This window comes from Nesoenas mayeri, assembly GCF_963082525.1.
Source record: "Nesoenas mayeri genome assembly, chromosome: 3".
Taxonomy (NCBI): Eukaryota; Metazoa; Chordata; class Aves; order Columbiformes; family Columbidae; genus Nesoenas; species Nesoenas mayeri.
This window is the reverse complement of record NC_137544.1, coordinates 89,207,269-89,229,380: the sequence shown is the minus strand read 5'-3', so window position 1 is coordinate 89,229,380 and position 22,112 is coordinate 89,207,269. Positions and strand designations below refer to the sequence as shown.

The following is a 22,112-nucleotide window of genomic DNA, read 5'->3' as shown; positions in this document are numbered from 1 at the left end:
TGTTTTTCAAAGTAAAATTAAAATTAGGTTGTTTGCCCTTTAATTTCAAATTCAGTCCTTCCCTGCAGAATAATTCTTCCAAAATAAAAAATAAAAAAAACAAAAAAACAAAAAACAAAAAACAAACAAACAAACAAACAAACAAAACACCACATGAGTAACAAGCATAACTATTTAATCAGCCTGAGAGCAAAGCCAGAGAATAAGAAACTCCTCTGTGTCTTCTAGAAATGGTCTATACTAGTCATAATAGTACAATGGCAGAAGCTAGCACTGCCCCTGGTGGGCTGGGCTACTGGTTCTCTAGAGAGATTAAATCATTCAGCCATAGGAATGATTTTCATGCAGCAGTTGCGATCTCCTTGCTGTGTAAGAGAAAGGCTCTGCTGACATAATTCACTTCCTGATTTGGAGAAAACCAAGAACTACTTAGCTGTCCTTTTGGGAGCACCCTACATGAAGGCAACAGCTGCAGACATGTCTAGACAAAGGAAGATGTCTTCTTTTTACAAAGAAGCTGCAAGTCCAGGAAGGCAAAAGGTTAATAGTACCTTTAAGAACATCTGACTGTGAAACTATTTTTAGCTTTCTTTTCTTAAGGGGACTTGAAGAAACTTCTCAGTCACTGGAGCCAAGGCTGTGGTGAGAACAGAGTGGAATGGAATCAAGAATCACACCTTTCCCTACTCCCCCTTCCACCTGACAGTGATCTGCTATTGTTACTATAGTGGTGCTTTTTACATGCCAGAAAACCACAAATTGAGCAAGCGGACTGGGAGGTGCTGGCAGCCCCAGATGAAAAATACCACATCAGGGAGGAGACAGAGGAGGGAAGATGGTGACTGAATGGGAAGGAGAGGTTGCCCATGGAACACATGTATGGGAAAGAGAAGAAATTTTGCTTTAAAGGCAAAAGGACAAATAACTTGGTCACAAGAGATTGAGAAAGCAAAAGAGAAGAAGGTACTCACATTTCAATGGGGGAAATTGTCTGTCCCTGCCAAAACTGGGCCTCTCTTCATGTCATGAACTCCATGTCAGCCTGCCCTTTACAGGTGCTTTTAATTCCCAAACACTGCACTCCATGTATGCAGCAGTATCTCTTCCCATTGCTGTGTTGTCCCTTACTCAAACAATCCAGAATAAGGTTTGGAAAGTTTGCTTTTTTCACATGAGGATCACTGGCTAATTACATGATGAACTGTTGGAGAGAGCCAGACAGCCTGGGGGTTGCAAACAGGACAAAGATCCTCTACTCCCAGAGCCAAACCAAACTCAAGCTAGGTTAAAGAAAAATCAAGTCCTCACTGTCTGTCTCATAGTGGATGACAAGGACACGAGGGTCCTGTGTTAGTCCCTTGTAGACAGGTAATCACTGCACAGAAACCACACGATGTGATTCCCAGTAACTGATCCCTTTGCCAGCAGTCCCAGTGAAGAACATTCCCCACCTGGAATGCTCCACTAGCATTAAACTGACACAAGTTGAAAAAGACAAGTCAAACACCCTGAAGAGAGAGGGACACTGGCTAGTAAAATCCTGTTTAAAAGGGCAAAGAACAGCTAAACATGGCAAGGACCTTCCCAGGCTCCGAAGACCTCTGTCTTGTCTCTCAGCACTACCCTTGCCTTAGTATTTCCAACAGGCGAGAGATGCCAGCACTGACCTGAACACAGAATTTTGTTCCTACACTTGCAGGAAGAGGGAATGATATTCTTAGGGACAGAATCTGTTTATCTGTGCAGATGATGTGAGAAGTTAAGAGACAGAGACAAGAGAGTAATGTTAGCCTTTAATCTATACTTATTCAACTGCTGTGCAAACACTAACTTGACGTTCCTCACATCAGCCCTGGTGAGAGGAAGCTGCCATTTCACAGAGGAGGCACACACATGAGTTGTTCAAACATACACAGATGCCAGATACATAAGGAAGGTGCAAATATGAGAGTTCCTACCTCCCACTACCCAAAACAGTGTCCTGTCCTGTGCTCTCCTGACTTAGGAAGGCTGGAGTTTTTTCCCAGGAACAAAACCAACATCTTAATTAAAGGAGACTTCCAGGTAGGAGAAAAAAGCTGACACATGAAGTTGTGACTCCAGGGAGCATTTATGCCCATCCTTCATCTTTAACTCTCATAATTCAGTACACACAAACTTCATTAATGCATCATTTGTACTGTTCTCTGTTGAGATGGAAGGCAATGCACTCAAGTACAAGGCTATGTACTTAAGTACAAACTGAATGCAAGTAAACTTAAACCTAGCTTGAAAGGTTTTCATTAATAGCGGGAAAAAACATTATTGCTGCTTTGCTTGCCAGCTCAGCTCCCTCATCTTTAACCAGTCTATCTTTTCCTTTGCCTTCCCAAAGAGTGCTTAGGATAGGTTAGGGTTGAATGTAACAGTGCACTACCTGTTTACTACTACTCCAAGACCACGTGAAACTCTTGCTCAGCAGCCAGCCAGCCCTCAGTAAGGAAGAGAAAGAATTTTACTTCTTAATTCAGTGCATGCCATTTGTCAAACTGTCCTTTTACTTTCCAGGCTGAGATCAAACAAGGTTTTCATTAGTCTTAAGCCTCCGAAGATCATCAGCAGGAGCTCCACATGAGAAGCTTTTATTTGTTTTTTCTTAGTTAATGCATTCTGGAATGGAATGGAAAGGAATGGCAAAAGAAAGCCCACTTTCTCTTATCATAAAATGTATAGTGCCTCTGATTCTGAGTGAGATATTGTAAGTATGGTGCTTTGGAAACCTTCAGATACTTACAGCTTCAACAGCTTTCAATCCAGTCTTTATGTTGTTGACTTCCTTCTCCAGCTCTACCAGGCTGCACAGGAGACAGACACAGGGCAGACAAAACAAAAAGAGCAGTGTTACACAGGAATACAGGAACTGTGCGGCAGAACAGACCATTGGCCCATCACGTCTGGTATCCAGCCTCTGGCAGCAGCCATGCCAGATGATTAGAAACGAGGGGAGGGGGTCTGTCAATGCTCTGTGCTGCTTTTTGTATGAGATGTAAGATGAGGCAGACCCTGCTCGCCTGTTGTCACACTGAAGACGGGGATTTTCCTGGGAAGAAGACGGAGGGTTGCCCTCAGAACATCTGGCCTGTGAGACGAGCCTGACCCTCCAGCAAGGAGCGTATGGCATAGGGCCAGCTTGCAATAATCCACTGACACATACACAAGGACCTCAGCTTTAGCACACACATTGCTGGGATCTCAGATTATCTCTACGTATGTTTCTTGAACCAGTTAACTACTAAATCCCATTAGCTCTATATTTACATGTGATTTTTGTCTTTCTCACAGTCCAAACATTGTTTTTTCCATCTGCATTTCTACCATACAGTAGTCCTTGCAAGCTTACATTGTAACTGAGCATATAACCCCACTGTTAATGTTAATACATGATTCCCTAGACACAAGTGTTGTACTGAATTTCTGCTCATCATATAAAAAAAAAAAAAAGCTTTTTCTAGGACTTGCATGAAAACAAATACTTTTCATTTCCAGGTAACTGATAATCATTATGTTAACAGAAATCAGTGGGAACTAGCAATAGCACTGGACTTACTTGACTTTTGCTGCTTCTGGAAGATGCTGCAACTCAGACTGAATATCTAGGATATCTGGATAATTCTTTTCAAAGATCATAATTAAGTAGTGCAACAGTGTAATGTTCCTAAAAGAAAAAAAATAGAAGTGAAATGAGAAAGAATATAGTCATGAGAAGGAAAGGGATGGTAGAAGGATTGTGACAAATCAGTGAAAAATATTTGGGTAGGAAATGTGCTTGAATGAACAAAATGAACAATGTATCAACAGTTAGCAGCTCTGTTACTGAAACAAAAGTATCACAGACTGCAATGAAAATTAATTAGCCCTTTATGAACTATCCTTCCTAAAACCTCAAGCAAAATATTGTGGCTTGATTTATTCTGGAAACACCAGCATGCTTCCTTCCATCTGTTTAGATGCTGTAGAAGAATATTTTGTAAGACAGTATAGTGTTTGTCCCCAGATACCTCAGAGAATTGACAACTAATAGTATTAAAGTGACATTAACTTGTAAAGGAGAAGTGAGTTGTTCTCAGCAGGGACATGGAAAAAAACCTGAGTTAACTAGCAAGAGGAAAAGGTTCCTGAAGATTAAAGAAGCTGCAGAGGAAACTCCTATAGTAATTAAACAGCCATACCTATGAGTAGTGGTCAGGCTCACTACTGCAAAAGCGATGGCAGCTCAAGTAGGAGTAGACAGAAATGAGATGCATGAGAGGTGCAGGAGAAGGTTTAAGAAAATTTGTAAAGTAAATGATGAATTTTGCATAAGTGAATTTTGCATGTAGAGAGAACAGCCAGCCATAACAGCTACTTGAGGTGGGTGTTATGTGGTTAACTGACAGGCAAGACAGCAGATGGCCACTGCTTCACACAGACTAGAGCCTGCGAACTGATGAGAAAGCAGAATCTGCACAGGACATTTAATATATGGAAAATAAAGCCAAGCTACATTAAGGCAAAAAAAATGGTGAACACTAGCTACACAAGTGTTAGCCTTGGAATACGGAAAGGACATTGTGGTCATCAAAACAGAGCTCTGTTAGCTCAAACTCTATTAGGTAGGGATGAATTTCCCATGTCTTCTTACTGCCATTATTCATTCTGTCACAGCCTGAAGTCATTTCCCCACAACCATGGCCTCAGCAGGTCAAGGAAGGTGCGAGTTAGTAAGAACCAGTATAGGAGATCTCCAAGGAAAACCTTAGTGCTGCTGGAGCCCAAGAGTGGTATTGTCTCCCAGTCACAGCTGGATTAATTTCTAGAACCAATACGGGGATGTGGGGCAAAACCTGGGGTAGCACTATAAAGACCTGCAGCCCATGTCCATAAACAGTAAGCTCCACCTTCCCAAAAACAGCTTAATTGCTCTAGATACAATCAGGCCTAGTCTCTGGGAACTATGCCTTATGTTTCCATTATTGGTGTAGGTAGAGAGTCAGCTTATGACAGTCCTGCATTGGAAACATCTGCCATGTTTCACGGGAGACATAAAACTGTGGTCAGTTCTTTGTGTTTTCTTTTTTGCAAAACCATAGCCATAAAACTTTGGTAGAAAGGGCAAATTCCATAGAAATCATCCTCCCCTCAAACTTATTTTAGTTATTTGCGAAATACTACATTTTGTCATCTTTGCATAGTGTTGCAGAAACACAATCCAACAACAGATGTGCGTTATCCAAAGAAACAGCAGAATTTGAGTGCTGTGTTAATAGCTGGTCTTAACTGCTCCAGAATGTTCTGGAGTGGAAAACACTACTTAAATGCCAAATAAGACATTATTTTAAATGGTCTACAAAGCTAAAAACACACAAACCCCACTATCATTTCTATGATAAGAGATTCAGCAGCAGAGCATTTATGGCCTTCTAGCCTACCTGTCTATGCTGGATTTGGTGTCTGCAATTTTGTTCAGGCTGGAGACTTTGAAGCCATATGCACTTCCCCTTTGGCCCTTGTTCATGTAGTTCCCAAAGGCCAGAACTACCTCCAGGAGTTGCCTCAAACGCTTGCTTCGGATGAGTTCTTTGGATGCCAGAAGAATGGCTTAAAGAAAAAAAAGGTAGAAAGAAAGGAAAAAAAAAAAAAAAAAAAAAGGAACAGCTTAATACACAGTGGCTGTTTTTAACATGCTTGGTCCCATAATTTGGAGTACGCTAAAATGCCCATCTATCACCCAGCAAATTCTGCAATACAGTCTGTGTGTGCACTGTCCTTCCTGCACCTGCATGCCCAGAATCAGGACAATTGGAAGGAAGATGCACCACATCCAGTTTGTAGGATGTTCCTCTGAACCCAGGAGCAAGGCTCTTCTGGACCTCACACTCTAACAGCACAGCCAGCAAGAACAGGGGGAGGGCCTGAGTTTCTCTGAAAATGCAGAATAGTGTACATTCACCTCTTCTCTGTGATAACCATGGATGTGGCACAGACTCCACGCAACCCCCACTCCTTTTAAGTTACATGTTCCCAGAATACCATCCCTCCTGTCCCATGGAAGGGGAAGGTGCAAGGACTTGGCGGTGAGAAGGGAAGGCTGACCTGCACAGAAAAGCCATGAAAGCTTTTGGCAGCTCAGCACAGCCTGATAGCACACTGTCACATCTGTCATATCACATTTACAGTGTAGCAATCATGAAACTGACTTCATTAAGTCAAACGGTGCAAGAGGAGTATCTGACAAAATTTGTTCCTCAGCGCATGGCATGCCTTGGACTCAGTGGCTCTACAATCACAGCACACATGTAAAAGCACCTCCCTTGAAGACAAGCCTCTCTTGACCTTCCCTGCCCCTTTACCCAACCCTTAGAGAAAGCTTTAACCATACCTTCCACTTTCGGCTTCGCTTCTGCCAGTCTCTCTGGAAACTTCTTCTTAAAGAATAATGCTTGCAGCCGCTGCTGATAGTGGTCAATCCTGCATGAAGGGTAGAGGAAAGCCAACACTGAACTGGAACTGTATTTTGAAGCCCAGGGTCAGTATGCTGCCTACATAAATCCTATGCATGGGATTATGGACATAGTTCAAATGGGTAACACTACATAATCAACCTTGTTATGAAAATCAAGGACCTCAAGGCATGTTTGGATCACAACCGAAAATGAACTGGAAGAACTCCCATTACTCTCAAAATATGAGAGTCATAGGAGATGCTAGCTGCATCTCAATTAGCAGAACAAGATGCTAATCCTGATCAGGATTGTAGCAAACTTGGAACAAGAAGGAAAGTCAGAGTATGAGGAGATGGGATAGCTGAATGGAAAAAGGGATCTACGTGAAATCGCTACCCAGGGTTACACTACATCTGATAGTTGGAACTGAATTACTATTTATGTGAACAGGTTTAGGCAGAGGAGGCAGATTTCTGCTTGTCATCAGAAGACTGGTTCTTACATGACAGCACGGAGAGTGCTTATCATCAGTAAAAAGTTTGTGTAATGAACGGAAACATTTGTAACATTCGTGAGCTTCTGGCAAATGAAGGGTATAATGCTGGCTCACAATCTCTCGCACATTCCCCCTCAGTGCCAGATAATCCATTTTCAATAACAATTACAGCTGCTTCCAAGAAGGCCTCAGTGCACTTTCTCATAATGTATCAAACAGACCTGCTCATTTCAAAGAGGAAACGATCCGCCCGGGCCATGCGCTCGATTTCGTGTTTATGCTCCTCCAACAGGTCAGTGTCACTCTTTTCAGGAACAAACTTCAGCAGCTGGAGTGGCAGATACAAACCAAACATTGAGATGAGAGCTCCAGGGAAAAGGAGAGAGGGACAGAGAGGCACAAATAAAAACCCCAATGGAGAGAGGGCCCTCAGATTTCTCTGCTGCCATGGGGAAGCATTACATTGACTCAGCTGTGTGACCGTAACTTCAAAAAAGTGCAGCTGTGGCTACAAAACTGACCTTTTTTAAACCTTTGTGTGCTGTTCTGTCTTTATCCCTCACTGACCCCATTAGATTAATTTTTAATTCTATGGGGAATTTCCCATTTCTAAATCTTAAAGGCCAAGTGCTACAGCAAGTTACCCAAGTGGAAGTACAGAAAGAACTTTGATTCCCACAGCATTACTCAGAGTTTAGATTGGTGTGAGAGCAGGATGTGTCCCACTCAGCGTGAAGTACCCATCATGCCTATCCTGGAGTACACACAAAGCCTCATCTATCTCCCTCTTGGGTCTGCCCTACTCTGCCGAAACAATAAACAATAACCAAATGACTGGATATGTGTCTGACACTGGCTGCTATTCATATGCTGACCTTAAAAGCTCATATTTTGACAGATTTTTGTCATATCTGGTGGTAGTTGTGCCTTAGTATGACTATAACTATTGCCATGCACACAGTCTCAGCGTATACCCACAAAAGCTGCTCATAAGGCATATCAAGCTCTTTGCTTTTTACCATTTTTTGATATTTTATCCCACTCCCCAGAAATGCAATATTCAAAGGTGTGGAGCATCAGAAGCTTGCAGTGACTTCTAGAGCAGCTGTGAGCATTCAGATAGCATGACAAGTAAGCTATAAATTTCCAAAATGGAAAAGCTTTTTGTACACAATTAAAATACTGTGACTGCACACAGAGAAGGAATCACATTTATCAGGCAGTTCAGAATTACAACATTTTGCACACTCCTAAGGAACTTCATTATATGCATCTTTGGTCAAAGCATCATATTTCACCCTCTATAAATGGGGAAGGTAGGGAAATGGTGGTTTAATTTTATTTTTTTTTTCCCCACAAGCTATGCAGTGAACCAACTGCAGGCAACAGAAGCCTCTGATTCATTTTCTAACCATTCTAGTAAGAATGTGAGATCCATTCTGCTCCTGGGTCTCACCATTGACCTACATAGCCTGGTTCATGACATTTCCCAATCGAAAAGCTGCATGCTGAGAAAGGAGATTAAGAAAAAGAAAATAAAAAAGAAAAAAAGAACAACAAAAATTAATCAACAGTATAAAGAAGAGATGGAAAAATTGTGGGAAAGTCACAGGTGAGAAGAGGGGATGTGAAACAAAACCTCATACCAACTCTAATCATACATACTTTGCATCAAGAAGAGAAAACTGTTATGAAGTTAGCCTCATATAAATAGAGTTACATGAGAAAGGTATATCTGACAACATCAGGAAAAATATTCTTCTCATGCTCCCATATGCAGCTCTGTTGACATGATAGGGCCAAATTCAGATCTGCAGACATACATGTGCTTTAGGTGAAAAAAGGCAGTGAAGGACTTAAAAATGAGATGTATCTGACTGCAATCTTCCTCACCTGCTCAAGCATGTCTTTTGCTAGGTCTTCTTGTTCATCCATCTTCAAGATTGCTTGTCTGATTTCTTCATTAGACAGCTTCAGCCTTTCAACAGTATCAACATTGTACCATTAGTGCAAAGCCGAAATGATTCAAACAATTCACAAAGTAGGAAACCTGAAAAGCTGCACTAAAAAGGCACAAGAGAACCATAGGAAGCTCTACTATGAAGCTGCTATTCTAGAGTATTCAGTAAGATGAACAAATCAGTTCTGAACATCGAGATTTTAGAGATCATACATTTTTATCCTCTTCAGCTAATCAAACACATATCAAAAACTAGATGGTGATTAAGGACAATCATGTTCTGAAGCTTCCAGCTTCTCCCATTTCAGATAGTTCTCTCATCAAGTCCTCTTGCTGTAGTAAAAACTCTCAAATCCATGTGACTTGTGACTGTGAACCCATGTGACAGCCCAGCTTGTGAATATTATAGTATCTCCCAGAGTAACAAGTAACAGGACTGACCTTGCCCTTACAGATCTGAGAAAAGGGTTTATTGGAAGAAGACTGTGCTAGGTAAGATCACACTGTCAGCAGTCACAGCTGAAGAAGGAATTGACAATATCTACCTATTGATGTTTCGTATCCAACATGAAAAACCTCTGAAAACAAAAGTTTATTAATATTTTCTCAGGCATTACAACACACTCTCCTTCTCACCTACTCTTGTCCATCTGTGTGCAACAAGTAGGGGTCATCAGTTACAATAAAACACAGAATCAATAAAAAAATATCTCAAGATGTTCACTTGAAATCTGAGGCAGACCAGGAGGAGTCAAATCTGTGATTATTGAGAGGTTGTTTGATAGTTTACGTGAAATGAACTTGGTGGTTCTCAGTGCAGATGTCCATGAAGAAGTACACAACTGACACATTCTACACCACCACCCCCAATCCATGACACCCTCATCAGTCATTTTGGAAGACTAGAGGAGGACCAAATGAACCATAACAGAAAGGCTATCCACAAGAAAAATCTCAATTTTTGGACTGAAACAGGAAAGTGTGAAAAGAAATATTTGAGGAGTGTAGGCTATAGTCTCCATGGGCCTTCTATGATCAATATAATTAATTAAGAGCAGAAACAGAAAATGCAAATATAAATGAGAGACAGGCTGATGCATGAGGCAGAATGTTTTTGTCTTTGTTGCAAAGAAATTCCATGTTGAAATGTCACATTGCTATTGCCATTTGAATAGAATCATATTTTTGGAATAGGGTAAAAGCAAAACAAAGAGCTTTATTTTTACAGACAGGAAATATTACTAGATCTAAGAAACTTAAAACATTTTAATATTGCCCAACATAACTAGCAGCTGGAAACCAGAGTATGAATCAGCAGACATTCAAAAGCTTTTAAATATTACACCTCTGAACTAATTGCTTTCACTCTTTTCCTAGCTGCTTATCATGTCTGCTTTGACAAGGAGGGCAAACTGATACCAGTTAAGTAAGATAAAGCTACTGAATTTCCAGAAAAACTACATGATTGGCCCATGCTTGGATGAGGTATAAGGATTAGAAGTTTTACAATGGAAGGTCTGGAAACTTTTTACTTTAGGTCATCAGTTTGGCTCGAGATCAAAACAACAAACCTCAGTACATGGGGTTCTGCATAAAGCTGTACAGTCTCAATCAGAAAACTGAAGGGTTTCTTTTGGCTTCAATAATCATTAATTGTAAAGTCCTTGGTTGTGTGACCCTGAACTGATCAAGCCCTGTGAGCATATGATGGCTGTGAAGTGTCTTGGTGGGTGTGGGCCTGGTTCCTAGCAGACACGTATACACATGCCCAGACAACTCGGTGCCTGTAGTTTTTGAAGTGCTACATTTTTCTGGTTATTTTTCATTTAGAGAGAACCTTTACATTTTCCAGAATCTGGAGTCTGCAGATGAGTTGTGCCTTATGACACAGGCATGAAGTCCACCACAGGGGATGTAATAAGCCAACCCATGAACACCAGGGTGTATTTTTTGTGTTGTTGCTACTTTCACTGAAGATTAAAAAAATGAGGGCGAGTTTCATGTTTTTTCCACTAAAATAACTGGAGCATTTACTACACTGACCACCCCATTACACAGTGCAAGTACCTCTGTGTGTGTTTTGGGATACAGTAAACAGGACCAAATAGACAGGTCTGAGGTACCTCAACAACACAGAAGGTGTAGCGCATATTACTGCTGATCTTGTTGTTCTCTCCAGGAGCCCAAAACCCTCAGAATCCAAACTCCTCTGTTTGCTGCCATTCATCAGCACTAAATACACTTGAAACATCTTCTGTTAAAAAATAATTGAGAGCCCCAGGGACAGACAGTTGTGTAAACACTTTCATTTCTTGGATGTTTCTGTGCCCTGCCATCAGCAGAAAAACATCTGGCTTGAATGGTTTAGCCCACAGTAGAGAGAAGCAGAAATCTTGCCAGCTCCCTGTAGAGAAGCAGTTTAACTTAGTCACTTACAGGCCTCTAACGGGGTCAGGGTACCTGCGGGTGGGTAGCCTCAATTATTACCAATCCAATTACAAATACAAAAGGATTTATGGCAAAACAATCTTACTCTTCCAAAGTAGTCTTGTTCCTCTTCTGGGGCAGGATGCATGTCAAGAGCTGTAAGCACCAAATGCACAAAACAAGGATCTTTCCACTTAAAAACTGGCTGAATAAGTGGCCAAAGAATTGTTAATCAAGTGCTTCTTCTTGTATTTTCAAAACTCATGCCCAGCCATGCAGTAGATCTTAAAGATGTACAGTGGTAATGTGAAACAGATGTGCTGTTTTTAAACAGAAACAGGTGAACTGATTAAAGAGGAACCTAAAGCAGATGCGTAAAATCTTTCCATTTAGAACAGAATAGAGGCATCCCTCAGAGCCTAAAACTCCTACGGGACAGACAGCAAATTAAAGTGGAATTATGGCCCAAAAATTTACACTACAGAAATTACATTTCAGTATCTATTGGAAATGTCTGCAATGACTTTCTTCCAAGCTTTGCAGATCCAGGCACTCTTCCCCCAGCTGCTGAAGACAACTCAATTCAGAACACCATATGATTTAAGCTGTATTCTTTCTCTCTTATGCTTCACAAAATCAGGCATCCTGGCATCAGAACTCAGGGAGTAAATGTGACCAGAAGAAAACACAGTGCCTCTTTCCTTGGCTGCTGCACATTCATTCATAGCACAGATACTGGCTGTTTTTGTTCAACAGCAGCCTGACTAGTCAGATGAGGAAGGAAAAGGATCTTTACTGAGAATACTCCCTCCTTCTTCCCTCACCCATACATCTGGTGGCAGCATATGGAAGTCCAACTGCTTGAGTCATCTTCAAGAAATGTCAAAGCTCAACAAGTACCACATAACTTCTGATATGGTACTTAGCCTGCCTCCCTCTATCCCCTCCGGCTTCATAAATAATCTCTATTGACTCTGCAGAGTAATTCATCACTAATCTCCCCAGGACACCTCAGCTGATTTAACACCAGCTTCGCATACAGACATCAAGTGGTTTATTGTTTCGTCCTCTTGGAGAAAGCCAGAAGCCTGATTCTAAACATGCCTGGGAGACATGCCGCAGCTTTACATCAGCTTCCTTTACAGACATCCAGTGCTCACTCACTTTTTCTCCTCAAATATACTAATTGATTTAACTCACAGAAAGCTCCTCCTTTCACTCCTCCCTCCCATGGACCAAAGCAGAATACTTGTTGCTCATTAACTGTCTCTCCTCCTGCCCAGAGGAAAAAGTGAGCTATTTCATGGCCTGTTCCTTGGATTTGTTTAGATTTTGAGAAAGAAGCATGCTTGCCTGCTATCAGAGAACCTGGTGTTTCATTGCAGCTCCCATACCACAAGGATCACAATCCTACTCTTCCTTTTACCTTAGAGAAGGGGACTAATTATCCTGTATCAAGGCCATCTTCTAATTCAAAATGAAATGAACCATAGTGTTTCCAAAAGATGCCAGCAGTTGTAGTTGTGACAGTGAGAGACACTGACTGATACTTAGCTGCATCCGAAGACCAGTTTATATAGCTCACCTCAATCTTAGCTTTTACTGACTGCAGACTTCTCCATCTCCACAACTCATTTCGCACAGGCTACTTGTCAATTCACTCCCAAACTCTGTGACTGGGACATAAGCCTTCTCTGCCTCCTGAGCTCTCCTAAGGCTCTGTACAACTGCCAAGCTGCAGGCTGTTAAATACCTATGTTTTGGGAATAGTCATTATCACTACCCCATAAAGGCAGGAAAAAGAGATGTTTCCCTGCTGTCAGAAGCGGCATTCAGGAGTCAGGCAGGTCTAACTGCGTATTCACCCAGAAGACAGAAAGATGCAGCCACTCTTTTCACATCCTCTTAACTGCCAACTCATCTCATCAGCGAAGAAGACAATGTCTTAATCTTTTGGGGACAAAAATTGGGAAATTTTACCAGTTACATCTTGCATCATTGTATCAACGTGTTGTGAAGAAAAACCCACCAGTGCTTTTTCAGCACTTCACTGTAAAAGTATTCTGCCAAGTGCATAAAGAAACAGGCTTCTTTTTTATTTTCCTCTTTAAGCAAAAGCTCATGAATGACCAGTTTCCTACCAAGAAGGATCTCAGGATGGCTGTCTTTCTGAGCCAAGCAGAGCAAAGCAGGGCCAAACATGGGAATTCCCAAATTACAGTGACGTATTGATGAGGCAGTGGTTCATCTTTTATCACAACCCCACATACTGGTTCCTAGTTGTGATCTAAGACAGAATGGCACCAACTGACATGCTTGGTTTAACCTTGGGGTTTATCATACTCAGAATAGCAGGCAAACCCATTTGTTATGGACCTTAACTTTATAACAGAAAATGTCTCCAGGAACCCAGGAAGCATGGTTTATTGTGTCCTGTTTTTAAAGACACCATATGGAAGAACTGAACTGGTGAATCCAATAAGTTGTTTCTGTAACAAGATAGGATCTGAACTCCAAAATATTGTACTGCTTGGAATCTACCTTGAAATAAGGGTGAACACTGTCTTTTCACATGGTAGAAAGCCACCCAGGGACTAGGGGCACAGCAGAGATGGTACAAGGAGACTAACATTGGGAGAATAGCTTGACCTCTTAATGTCTGAATTGAAAGGGATTAGAAGCACTGAGGCACAGTTATGCGAGAAAAATACTCAGTCTCTTTAGTATTCTGGTTGGAAGTGCTGCACAAGTCCCTTTTCTTCTTCTTTATTGGTAGATATTTGAATCAACAATCATGAAAGCCACAAACATCTGGTAAAGCTGCTTGTTAGTATCTATCTACTGTCATATTCACATTTAAAACTATTTTTGTGTAGGCTAGTGCTCCTACTGCCTCTTGAGAAGGCTACTGCTGACTAGCTGGGCCACAAGAATAACAAACACACCTCAGAAGAACACTGACATAAAGATTTTGCTGGAATTAATGCAAAATAAATTGCGCAAAAAAAAGTTTCATAAGTATACATCCAGCCTTCTTCTGAGCAGAGTGTCTGCTAGAACTGGACGGCTCCAGAACATTTCACAGAACAAGGCAGTAAGAGATACATGTTTTAGATATGTTCTGCAAGAACATTTAAAGATATGGTACAACAAAAAGACTAGAGCAGCAGAAATACTACCTATTACTAAAGTAACAGAGGCAGAGGGGACTCATACTGATGACAAAGGCTGGAGAAATTTCCAGCTGCTAGGTGAAAACTGGGAAACACAGGGACCTGGGAAGACTCTTCTGATAGTAAATCTCCAGCCTGGTAGAAACTGAAGACATCAAGAAGTTCAGGATGGATAGGAGATTTCCAGTGTGACAGAAATAACTGTATATTGGAAACACCATTAAGAAAGCCAGAAATGAAGCTGGTAGGCACCTGGACTCACATCAGGCAGATAGTTCCATGTCCTGGTTGAATCATGGTCTGCTGGAAATACTGTGGGATAAACTGATCTTGTGCCTATACAAACCTCTACAGCTGTCCTATGGGACAGAGCTTCATTTTGGACCCATCTGACTCTATTAAACAAGGACAATTACATCCTTCCACTGCAGGACAAGAGAAAGATACTGCTATCAAGTAGTTTAAATAGAGCATTTTAAATGAAAATATAGGTGAGAGTGGGGAGGAAGGCTTACAAATCTGTTATCTGTCAGCAGAAATCAGCTAGCAATTAAATTTTAATCTCTTTTCAGTCTACCATGCCCCAGTCTCTCTGCAAAAGAAAGCAAGAGACATCTATTTCTCACTCTAGCTAGGTTTTGGCTTGTTGGACCATATGAAATATGAGCTCTGCCTGACCCCTTCTAACACAGTGTTAGTAAAACAAAAACATTTGAGTAGTAGAGGGAAAGAAAACCCAACACATGCAGCTATTTTACTTTAAAGGGCAAGACAGTTTAGTGTAAACAAAGGGGGAATAAACTACAGGGATATATGCACAGTAAGATTCAATTGGAAACAGCTGTTGGCATATACTGTGGCAACCTGAAAACTGGAGCTGCAGCTCAGGGTTGCACAAACTCTCTTTGTTTGTCACCAGTTTTAAACCCCCTCTTGTTGCACATGTGCGCACACCCACATGCACACAAGTAAGGTGCACTGCAGGAGCAGCAAGGGCATGGCAGCCATCAGAGATTATTTGTCTGAGAGTGTTTCTCCTTCAGCATTTAACCTAAAGGAGGAAGGAGAAGAGTAATGAAAAAAAAGTGCAAAGGGGTCATAAAACCCTTTCAATTATTGTCCACAGCCAATCCTCCCAATTGCTGTCTTTAATAATAGAACCATATAAGCACAAAGAGCAGAAAAAGGCATGAATGTAGAGGTGCCATTTTAGTGCCCAAATATTTTTTTTCTTTTCCAGTTGCATTTAAAAGGGAAGTTCGCAGAGGAATACCAATCCTGGACCAAGTTGTAAGATATTTCTAATATCCTGGGGTAACACTCTCTGTTGCAAACATTAAATGATCAAGCCAGTGACAGCTCTGGTGACTGGTGTTTCCCATAGTGCAGCACAGTGAAGTTAACAGAGCACAGCACAAACTGGCAAGCTCAGTCTCCAAATCTCTATTATCCACGTTAGGCCTGCTAGCAGTAAGACCAGGATATTTCCTAGTGGAGAAGCTGACAGTCACAAGAGACAGCTTTTTGCCTCTGCATTGAGTCCAGACTAACAGCTTGAGGTAGACTGGCTTCATGGCAAACCTGGAGAGAACACATGCCGTGTACCCTGAAGTGCAAGGTTCATTCTTCAATGCCATTTTACTGGAGGTAGCAGAAGGGAAGACAAACCACAGAGACTGTCTTTTCTCTCTCTCACTGTTTAGAGATGATTCCTCTCAGGTAAGAATGGGCCAGACTTGCACAGCAGAAGAAGTGAATGGTGAAAAACATGTACTTTTGCCATCCACACTACTTTTATTTCAGAAATAGAAAATTTTTACAAATAAATATCTAGTGTCATACCAAGTAATGGGCCACCTTCCTGGATCCTCCTTAGCCCAGCCACCTGCACACATTATGTTACCACTTCTAGGAAATGTTCCACATGCTTACATGAGTTAATCTGAACCCCAGACACAACCTTAGCAGGTCTGTCAAACAGCATGAAAATCCTGTTGCCCCTATGCCTCCCCATTCCTCTGCCCCAGACTGCAGTCAGCTGCCAACACCAGCAAAGATATATGTTGGCAACGTCTGCAGGGAGAGAAATGTAAGCCTGCCCTCATGGCTGGTTTGGATGGTGGGGGTCCTGCTGACATGCTGGCTAATGCCACAAAAGTAGCATAATGAGAGCCTCCATGGGTTTCACTAATCAATGGAAAGAACTCACTCCAGTCCTGGTGGTCTGGCTGCAACTTTGCTTTTAACTGTTAGCTTGCTAGAGCAGACAAGCAATCACATCCATATGGACTTGCATTTTCTACTGATCAATAGAACAGTTTCATTGCTCAATTTTGCCATAGCTTTCCCAGGTTCTCTCTCCAGGCCTGTTGTGCCTTCTCTGATAGGAAAGGCAACTTTCTCAGGTGGATCAGTGTCTGCACAAGTTTGATATTTAGTGACAGACATTCAGCCCAGTACTCATGTTGGTAGAAAGACATGAAAAGCATATAGAGGGCCCTAATGTCACAGCATTTAAAGATATTAGTCATTGCAGGAGCATGCAAAGGCAACTCCTGTCTTGTAAAACCTAATTTATGAATAAAAGACCTAACTCTTGAATATATATTCTTACATTTACCACTCTTCTTACCAAGAATCAAAAATGACAAAGACGAATGTCACTCTCAGCTCTGTTGTATTGAAGGGAGATGCTAAGAGCAACATTTAGAAAGAAACATACGGAACAGAGACAAATGACGTACACAGAGCTGGGAGACACATCACACAGAGTTAAGTGCAAGCACTGCCCGAGAGCTGCTTTCATCTGCCTAGAAGTACTGATGGTTATCTAGTGATGAGTCTTCAGATACATCCTGCTGTCTATCTGTTTAATACAGAAAACGCATGTATGCATATGCTTATTAAGTCAGTTAACACTTCAAAGAGAGGTGCTTTTCTGACACCGCAAGAGAGGTTTCTCTGAAGCTCTGCAGGTATTAGACAGCAGGTCTAGTTGGGAAAAGAAACATGTCCATTTGTTTAATTCCATCCCCTCTCGCCTCTGCATTGACCGTGGCATACTCTGTGAGCTTAGCACACTTACTTGGAAAGGAGAATGACACAATTCTGTGCCCTCCGGCCGTCAATTACAGAGAGCTCTTTCACCTTTCGTGTGGAGAGGTAAAGGTCTTCTGTTGAACCCATCTCTTTCTGCATATAATTGAAAAGGGAGGGAAAACAATCAGCGTTATGTTTCTCACCCAAGACTGATAGACTTCACTGAGTATAATTAGTAAAACCCATCCCACCCTAGGAAAATCCACCCACATGGTGAGAAAAGGAGACAAGAAGGGCAGGAAACATGTAGTTAGGCCCTCTATTAATAGACAAAGAGAAGTCACTCATTACCACCTATGAGATCATCTTTTATTCCAAATACTGGACCTGATTCTGACCTGCTAGATTAACTCTACCAACTGTTATTATGTTAATGTGCAAAATTCACATGACAGGGAAATCAGGTACATTATGGTAAAGCCCACTGGTGTCACAGCATATCATTCAGCAGATGCCTCTTGCAGGAACTACACAGCATTTTTGAAAGGCTGCAGCGCAATCAGGAAAAATCCTTCCATCATCTCTTAAGGCTGCCACTGGATCAGTCCAATCCATATTATATGTGAGATAGAAACAGTAGGTCAAGATGGCATTTATCTTACCAAATGTGTCTTATCAAATGGTCAATATCTACATCTGGACTAGCCTTCCTTTTTTAAAAATTATGTAATACCTTTGATCATACAGAAACCACTCTTTTTCAAAGTTTTTTGTATATCCCCATTGCCAAACTCATCATCCGAAAAAAAAAGGAAAACCCCCATCCAAAATTTTTGTTACAGCACACAGAGAGAAACTATTTGCAAACCCAGTCTGACCATCCAGAAGTCTCTGTTTCCTTGTCCTGCCTACACACCAGAGCCATGAGATTTGTTTCACTTCTAGATATTGGCTTTCTGTAGTTACTTTGAGTATCTTTTAACACCATTCCTTAAAGGGAAGTAGAGCTAATATCAAAAGGTTTTAATCATGGATAATAGCTCTTCAGTTAAACAACAGAGAAGAGGGAATTCTCAACAGGACGGTTTTTGTTTTCCCTGCTAACTGCTGGTGGAACCTCTTCAAAATGCCTTTCCACATTATACATACTGTCATGCCTTGAGATTTGCAGATTTACCAGTATAATCTTTGAACAAACCCATTAAATTAGCAATGTGACTTCTTTCTTAGGACACAACAGCAAGCATGATGCATCAGAATAAAAGGTCCATCAAGCCCAGTATCCTGTTCCTGAGAGTGGTCAACAGCAGAAACCCCGGGAAAGGTGTAAGATCATGGCAAGCCCACAGTGGTGCATCCCAGAATCACTCCCAGAACTCAAGGTTCTGCAGCTCAGGGCTTACTTATATCCGCGTGACTAATCCACTCCAAGAAATTTTGACGCCCAAATATTTGAGAGTTAAATGTTAATCATAGATTCATATTGCTAGTTGTCATTTGAGCTCTTGGTACAAAAGTTGTGTTGCTCCTGGATGTGCAACGGGTTCATACAGCCACATCCAAATGTGCTACAGTAAGCCACCACCAGTACCAAGTGTCATTTATAAGCAGGTACAACACCTTAGCTGAAGACGTGCACATGATAGTTCTGCTGGATATGCCCAAAGTGTCTAGCTTGACAGAAAAAATTACAACATTACTCGATACATCAGATAGTGTCTATAGAAAAGGAAAAACTGGGCATTAAGCAAGTTGGTTATTTCTAAGAGAATAGCTAACAATGCCAAGAAGCAAGGGACCTCAGTATAATATGGCATGTAGAGATGTTGAAGTTTTCCTGAGTTTCTTCAGTTTGTGGGGAGGAAGACAGGGAAACGGGGAGATAGGCAGATGTTGAAGGCAAGAAAGGTACTTTTTGGTGCATGCTCTTGTTTTAAAAGCTTCACTGTCCCTCACCAGCTAAAGTTTGCAGACAAGCACACCTGATTAGTGCTAACTAGCACCCATCCCAAGGGAAAAAACAAATTATTTCAAGGTTTGGCTGCGTATGTGGGGTGGGAGTTTGGACAGCTTCCCCTAAAGAAATGCAGCAGTGATTGGTATGGTTGTCACCATGCCATTTCCAATTCCTCAACCCACAAAGTTCAACACAGATGAGTAACTTGAACTATTTAGACTCCTTGTGACCACGTAGTGGGCCAGTCTCATCTAAAAATATATACTCTTCAACTCATATTGAGGAGAGAGATATTTATAGATACTTGGAGCTTTGTGTAAATAAAAGCAGATGAAGCCTCAGGTTTTACCGAAGCCAGATTGCAAGTTTAGCTGAAAGAAAACAGATTGCATATGGACTATCTGTGTTTTCTTAGACACAGAAAAGGAGGAGCAAGGGGGCAGTAGTGACTAGCTTTTGTGAGACAGGCCAAGCACACAAAACAAGACTAGTTGGAGCTGTTGCCAACTTGACAGACAAGATCCCTGAGTTTTATCCCATCATTCTTTACCAACTTTACCAACTAGCATAACATTATGTTATATGCTTCAAAGGGTATTTCAGATTTGAGATTTTAATTGCAAATTCAAAAATCAACTAATATTTCAGTGCTCTGATGACTAGACATGTGGAATGTGTTCATCATATTGCTGCCCTGTTTCAAATCCAGTTTGTTTTTGGTTAGCTGCAGAACTTGTGGTCTGGTACCACAGCAGTACCTTAGGTTCTAGTAATTATCAACACTTTAGGGAACTATTTTTACCATATTGACTTGTTTCATGGTATGCTCTGCCATGATAAAAGCCAGTAAATAGCCCAGAGCTGAGTATTAGACTCACTCAGTGGCAGAGGTCCCAACCACACTTTCCAAATACAGCTCCCTGAGCACTCATGATGAGGACCACTTTCTTCTGAAGGCACCGGAGACACTTGTGATGATGTCTAAATAAGCCTCTTCTAAAAGCTTTGCTCTTCCAAAAGTGTTGCCAAGAATTTTGCTTAAGATGATGAATAAGTTGAGAGGTGGCCAGTTTGAAGACATGTGGGCACTCTGATATCTCTGCTTCATCTAAACACCATTTCAGTCTTTCCCTGAACTTTCTGAGGGTTTCAGCTGTCTGAAATGAAGTAAGTTTTCCTCCAGTCTAACCCTTTTGCTCCTCAGCTGGCACAAATCCTTCAGCCCAACCAAAGTGCCTTCTGGTTCTACAGAAAGGAAGATTTTCTTTGTCAGAAACTGTGTGGTTAGTGAATATGCATGTAGACTTTAGTACTGTCCAAAGCAGATGGACGACAGATAGGAACAGTGGGAGTGAAGGCTCCCTGAGAGACCCTTTTGTTTTCCACTAGGAAGACTAGTACTTTGGGTAAGGAAGAGTTCATATTCACATTCTACTTTGCCCCTGGTCTTTTTCTCACAGAAAACGGGACTACAGACACCAGCAGAAACCACAGTGAGGTTGTAGTTCAGTGAAAGAACAGGAACTACTTCCTATCACAGAGCTAATACAACTAAAGGAATTTTTTTTACCACCTTCCCCACCCAGAAAGCAGATGTGCAGGGGCATATGAAAGAGTAGCATGAGTCATGACCCCATAAGGGCATGGTGCAGGACTTCACCTTCCCACACACCGTGAGAGGATCAGGAGGCAGACAGTGATACTCACCTGCTTACAGGAGGAGGGGTTAGTTAGCAGGTCCTATAAGGCAGCAGCCCCAGATAACAAAGAAGGAAACATGCCAAAAATTAGTCACAGAGAAAGATATCAAGTTTAACAGGGCAGTTGAATTTAGACACACACTGTTTTCTAAGAGAATAAAATGCTTAGCAAGTAATACTGGCCCACGTAGTTCAAAGGTATTTCAGCATTTCTTTGCATATTTTAAATCAGCAGATATTGGGGAACTAAGAGTTCTAGGTCGTTTCTGAAAAGAATAAATTCAGTCTGCAAAGCATAAATCTCTTAGGTCTTGAAACATTAACTGGGATAATGCTTAAATACCTATACGAATCTAGTCTGAAGCCTTATTGAAAGAATGGGCAAGGTTAAAACTTGAGGGTCAGTTCTCCTCTCCTGAAGCACAAGCACAATTTGCCATCATTAGTAACAACTAATTTCAATGGAACATTATACCGTTTAGCAACCTATAGCCAAGTGTTTTAAAAACACTCTGTAACCACCAAAAGAAGTCTGACAGCACTACTGATAGCACTACTAATAGATACCAACTATTTCTCAACATATTCCATAGTCCAGGAAAATACCAGATATACTGAACCAAAAGGTCACTATTGCATAGTAAGATTGGAGCAAGGTCAAAAGACAAGTGTAAAAACTCTTGGTCCAACATTCTGTACACTGGACAATTCTGCTTTCTCTCATGGCTACCAAAAACAATACACTGGGCTTGAGAGAGGAGAAGAGACCCTTTGTCATTAAAAAAATAAAGAAGAAAGAAAAGCTGTTCAATGTAAATGAAACTGGAAAAAATATGAAGATCAAGTTAGTAACAGCAAAGAAAGAAATGTCTTTATCTCTACTCATTCAACATTTCAGA

The 22,112-nt window shown here is 41.3% G+C and overlaps 1 protein-coding gene across 2 annotated transcripts in view; it reads right to left on the bottom strand.

Annotated features, from left to right (window-relative positions):
• The window catches only part of DAAM2 (dishevelled associated activator of morphogenesis 2), a gene marked incomplete at both ends in the record, with an annotated part of 118,760 nt that overhangs the window by 12,396 nt on the left and 84,252 nt on the right, over positions 1 to 22,112 (bottom strand). Inside the window, 8 exons of one of the 2 annotated variants that reach the window (XM_080341335.1) lie at positions 2,774 to 2,834; positions 3,587 to 3,694; positions 5,448 to 5,616; positions 6,398 to 6,486; positions 7,179 to 7,285; positions 8,851 to 8,935; positions 17,603 to 17,709; positions 21,221 to 21,253. In XM_080341335.1, coding sequence (XP_080197461.1) covers positions 2,774 to 2,834; positions 3,587 to 3,694; positions 5,448 to 5,616; positions 6,398 to 6,486; positions 7,179 to 7,285; positions 8,851 to 8,935; positions 17,603 to 17,709; positions 21,221 to 21,253 — 759 coding nt within the window. The remainder of the gene's footprint in view (positions 1 to 2,773; positions 2,835 to 3,586; positions 3,695 to 5,447; positions 5,617 to 6,397; positions 6,487 to 7,178; positions 7,286 to 8,850; positions 8,936 to 17,602; positions 17,710 to 21,220; positions 21,254 to 22,112) is intronic. The other variant, XM_080341334.1, reaches the window with a different exon arrangement.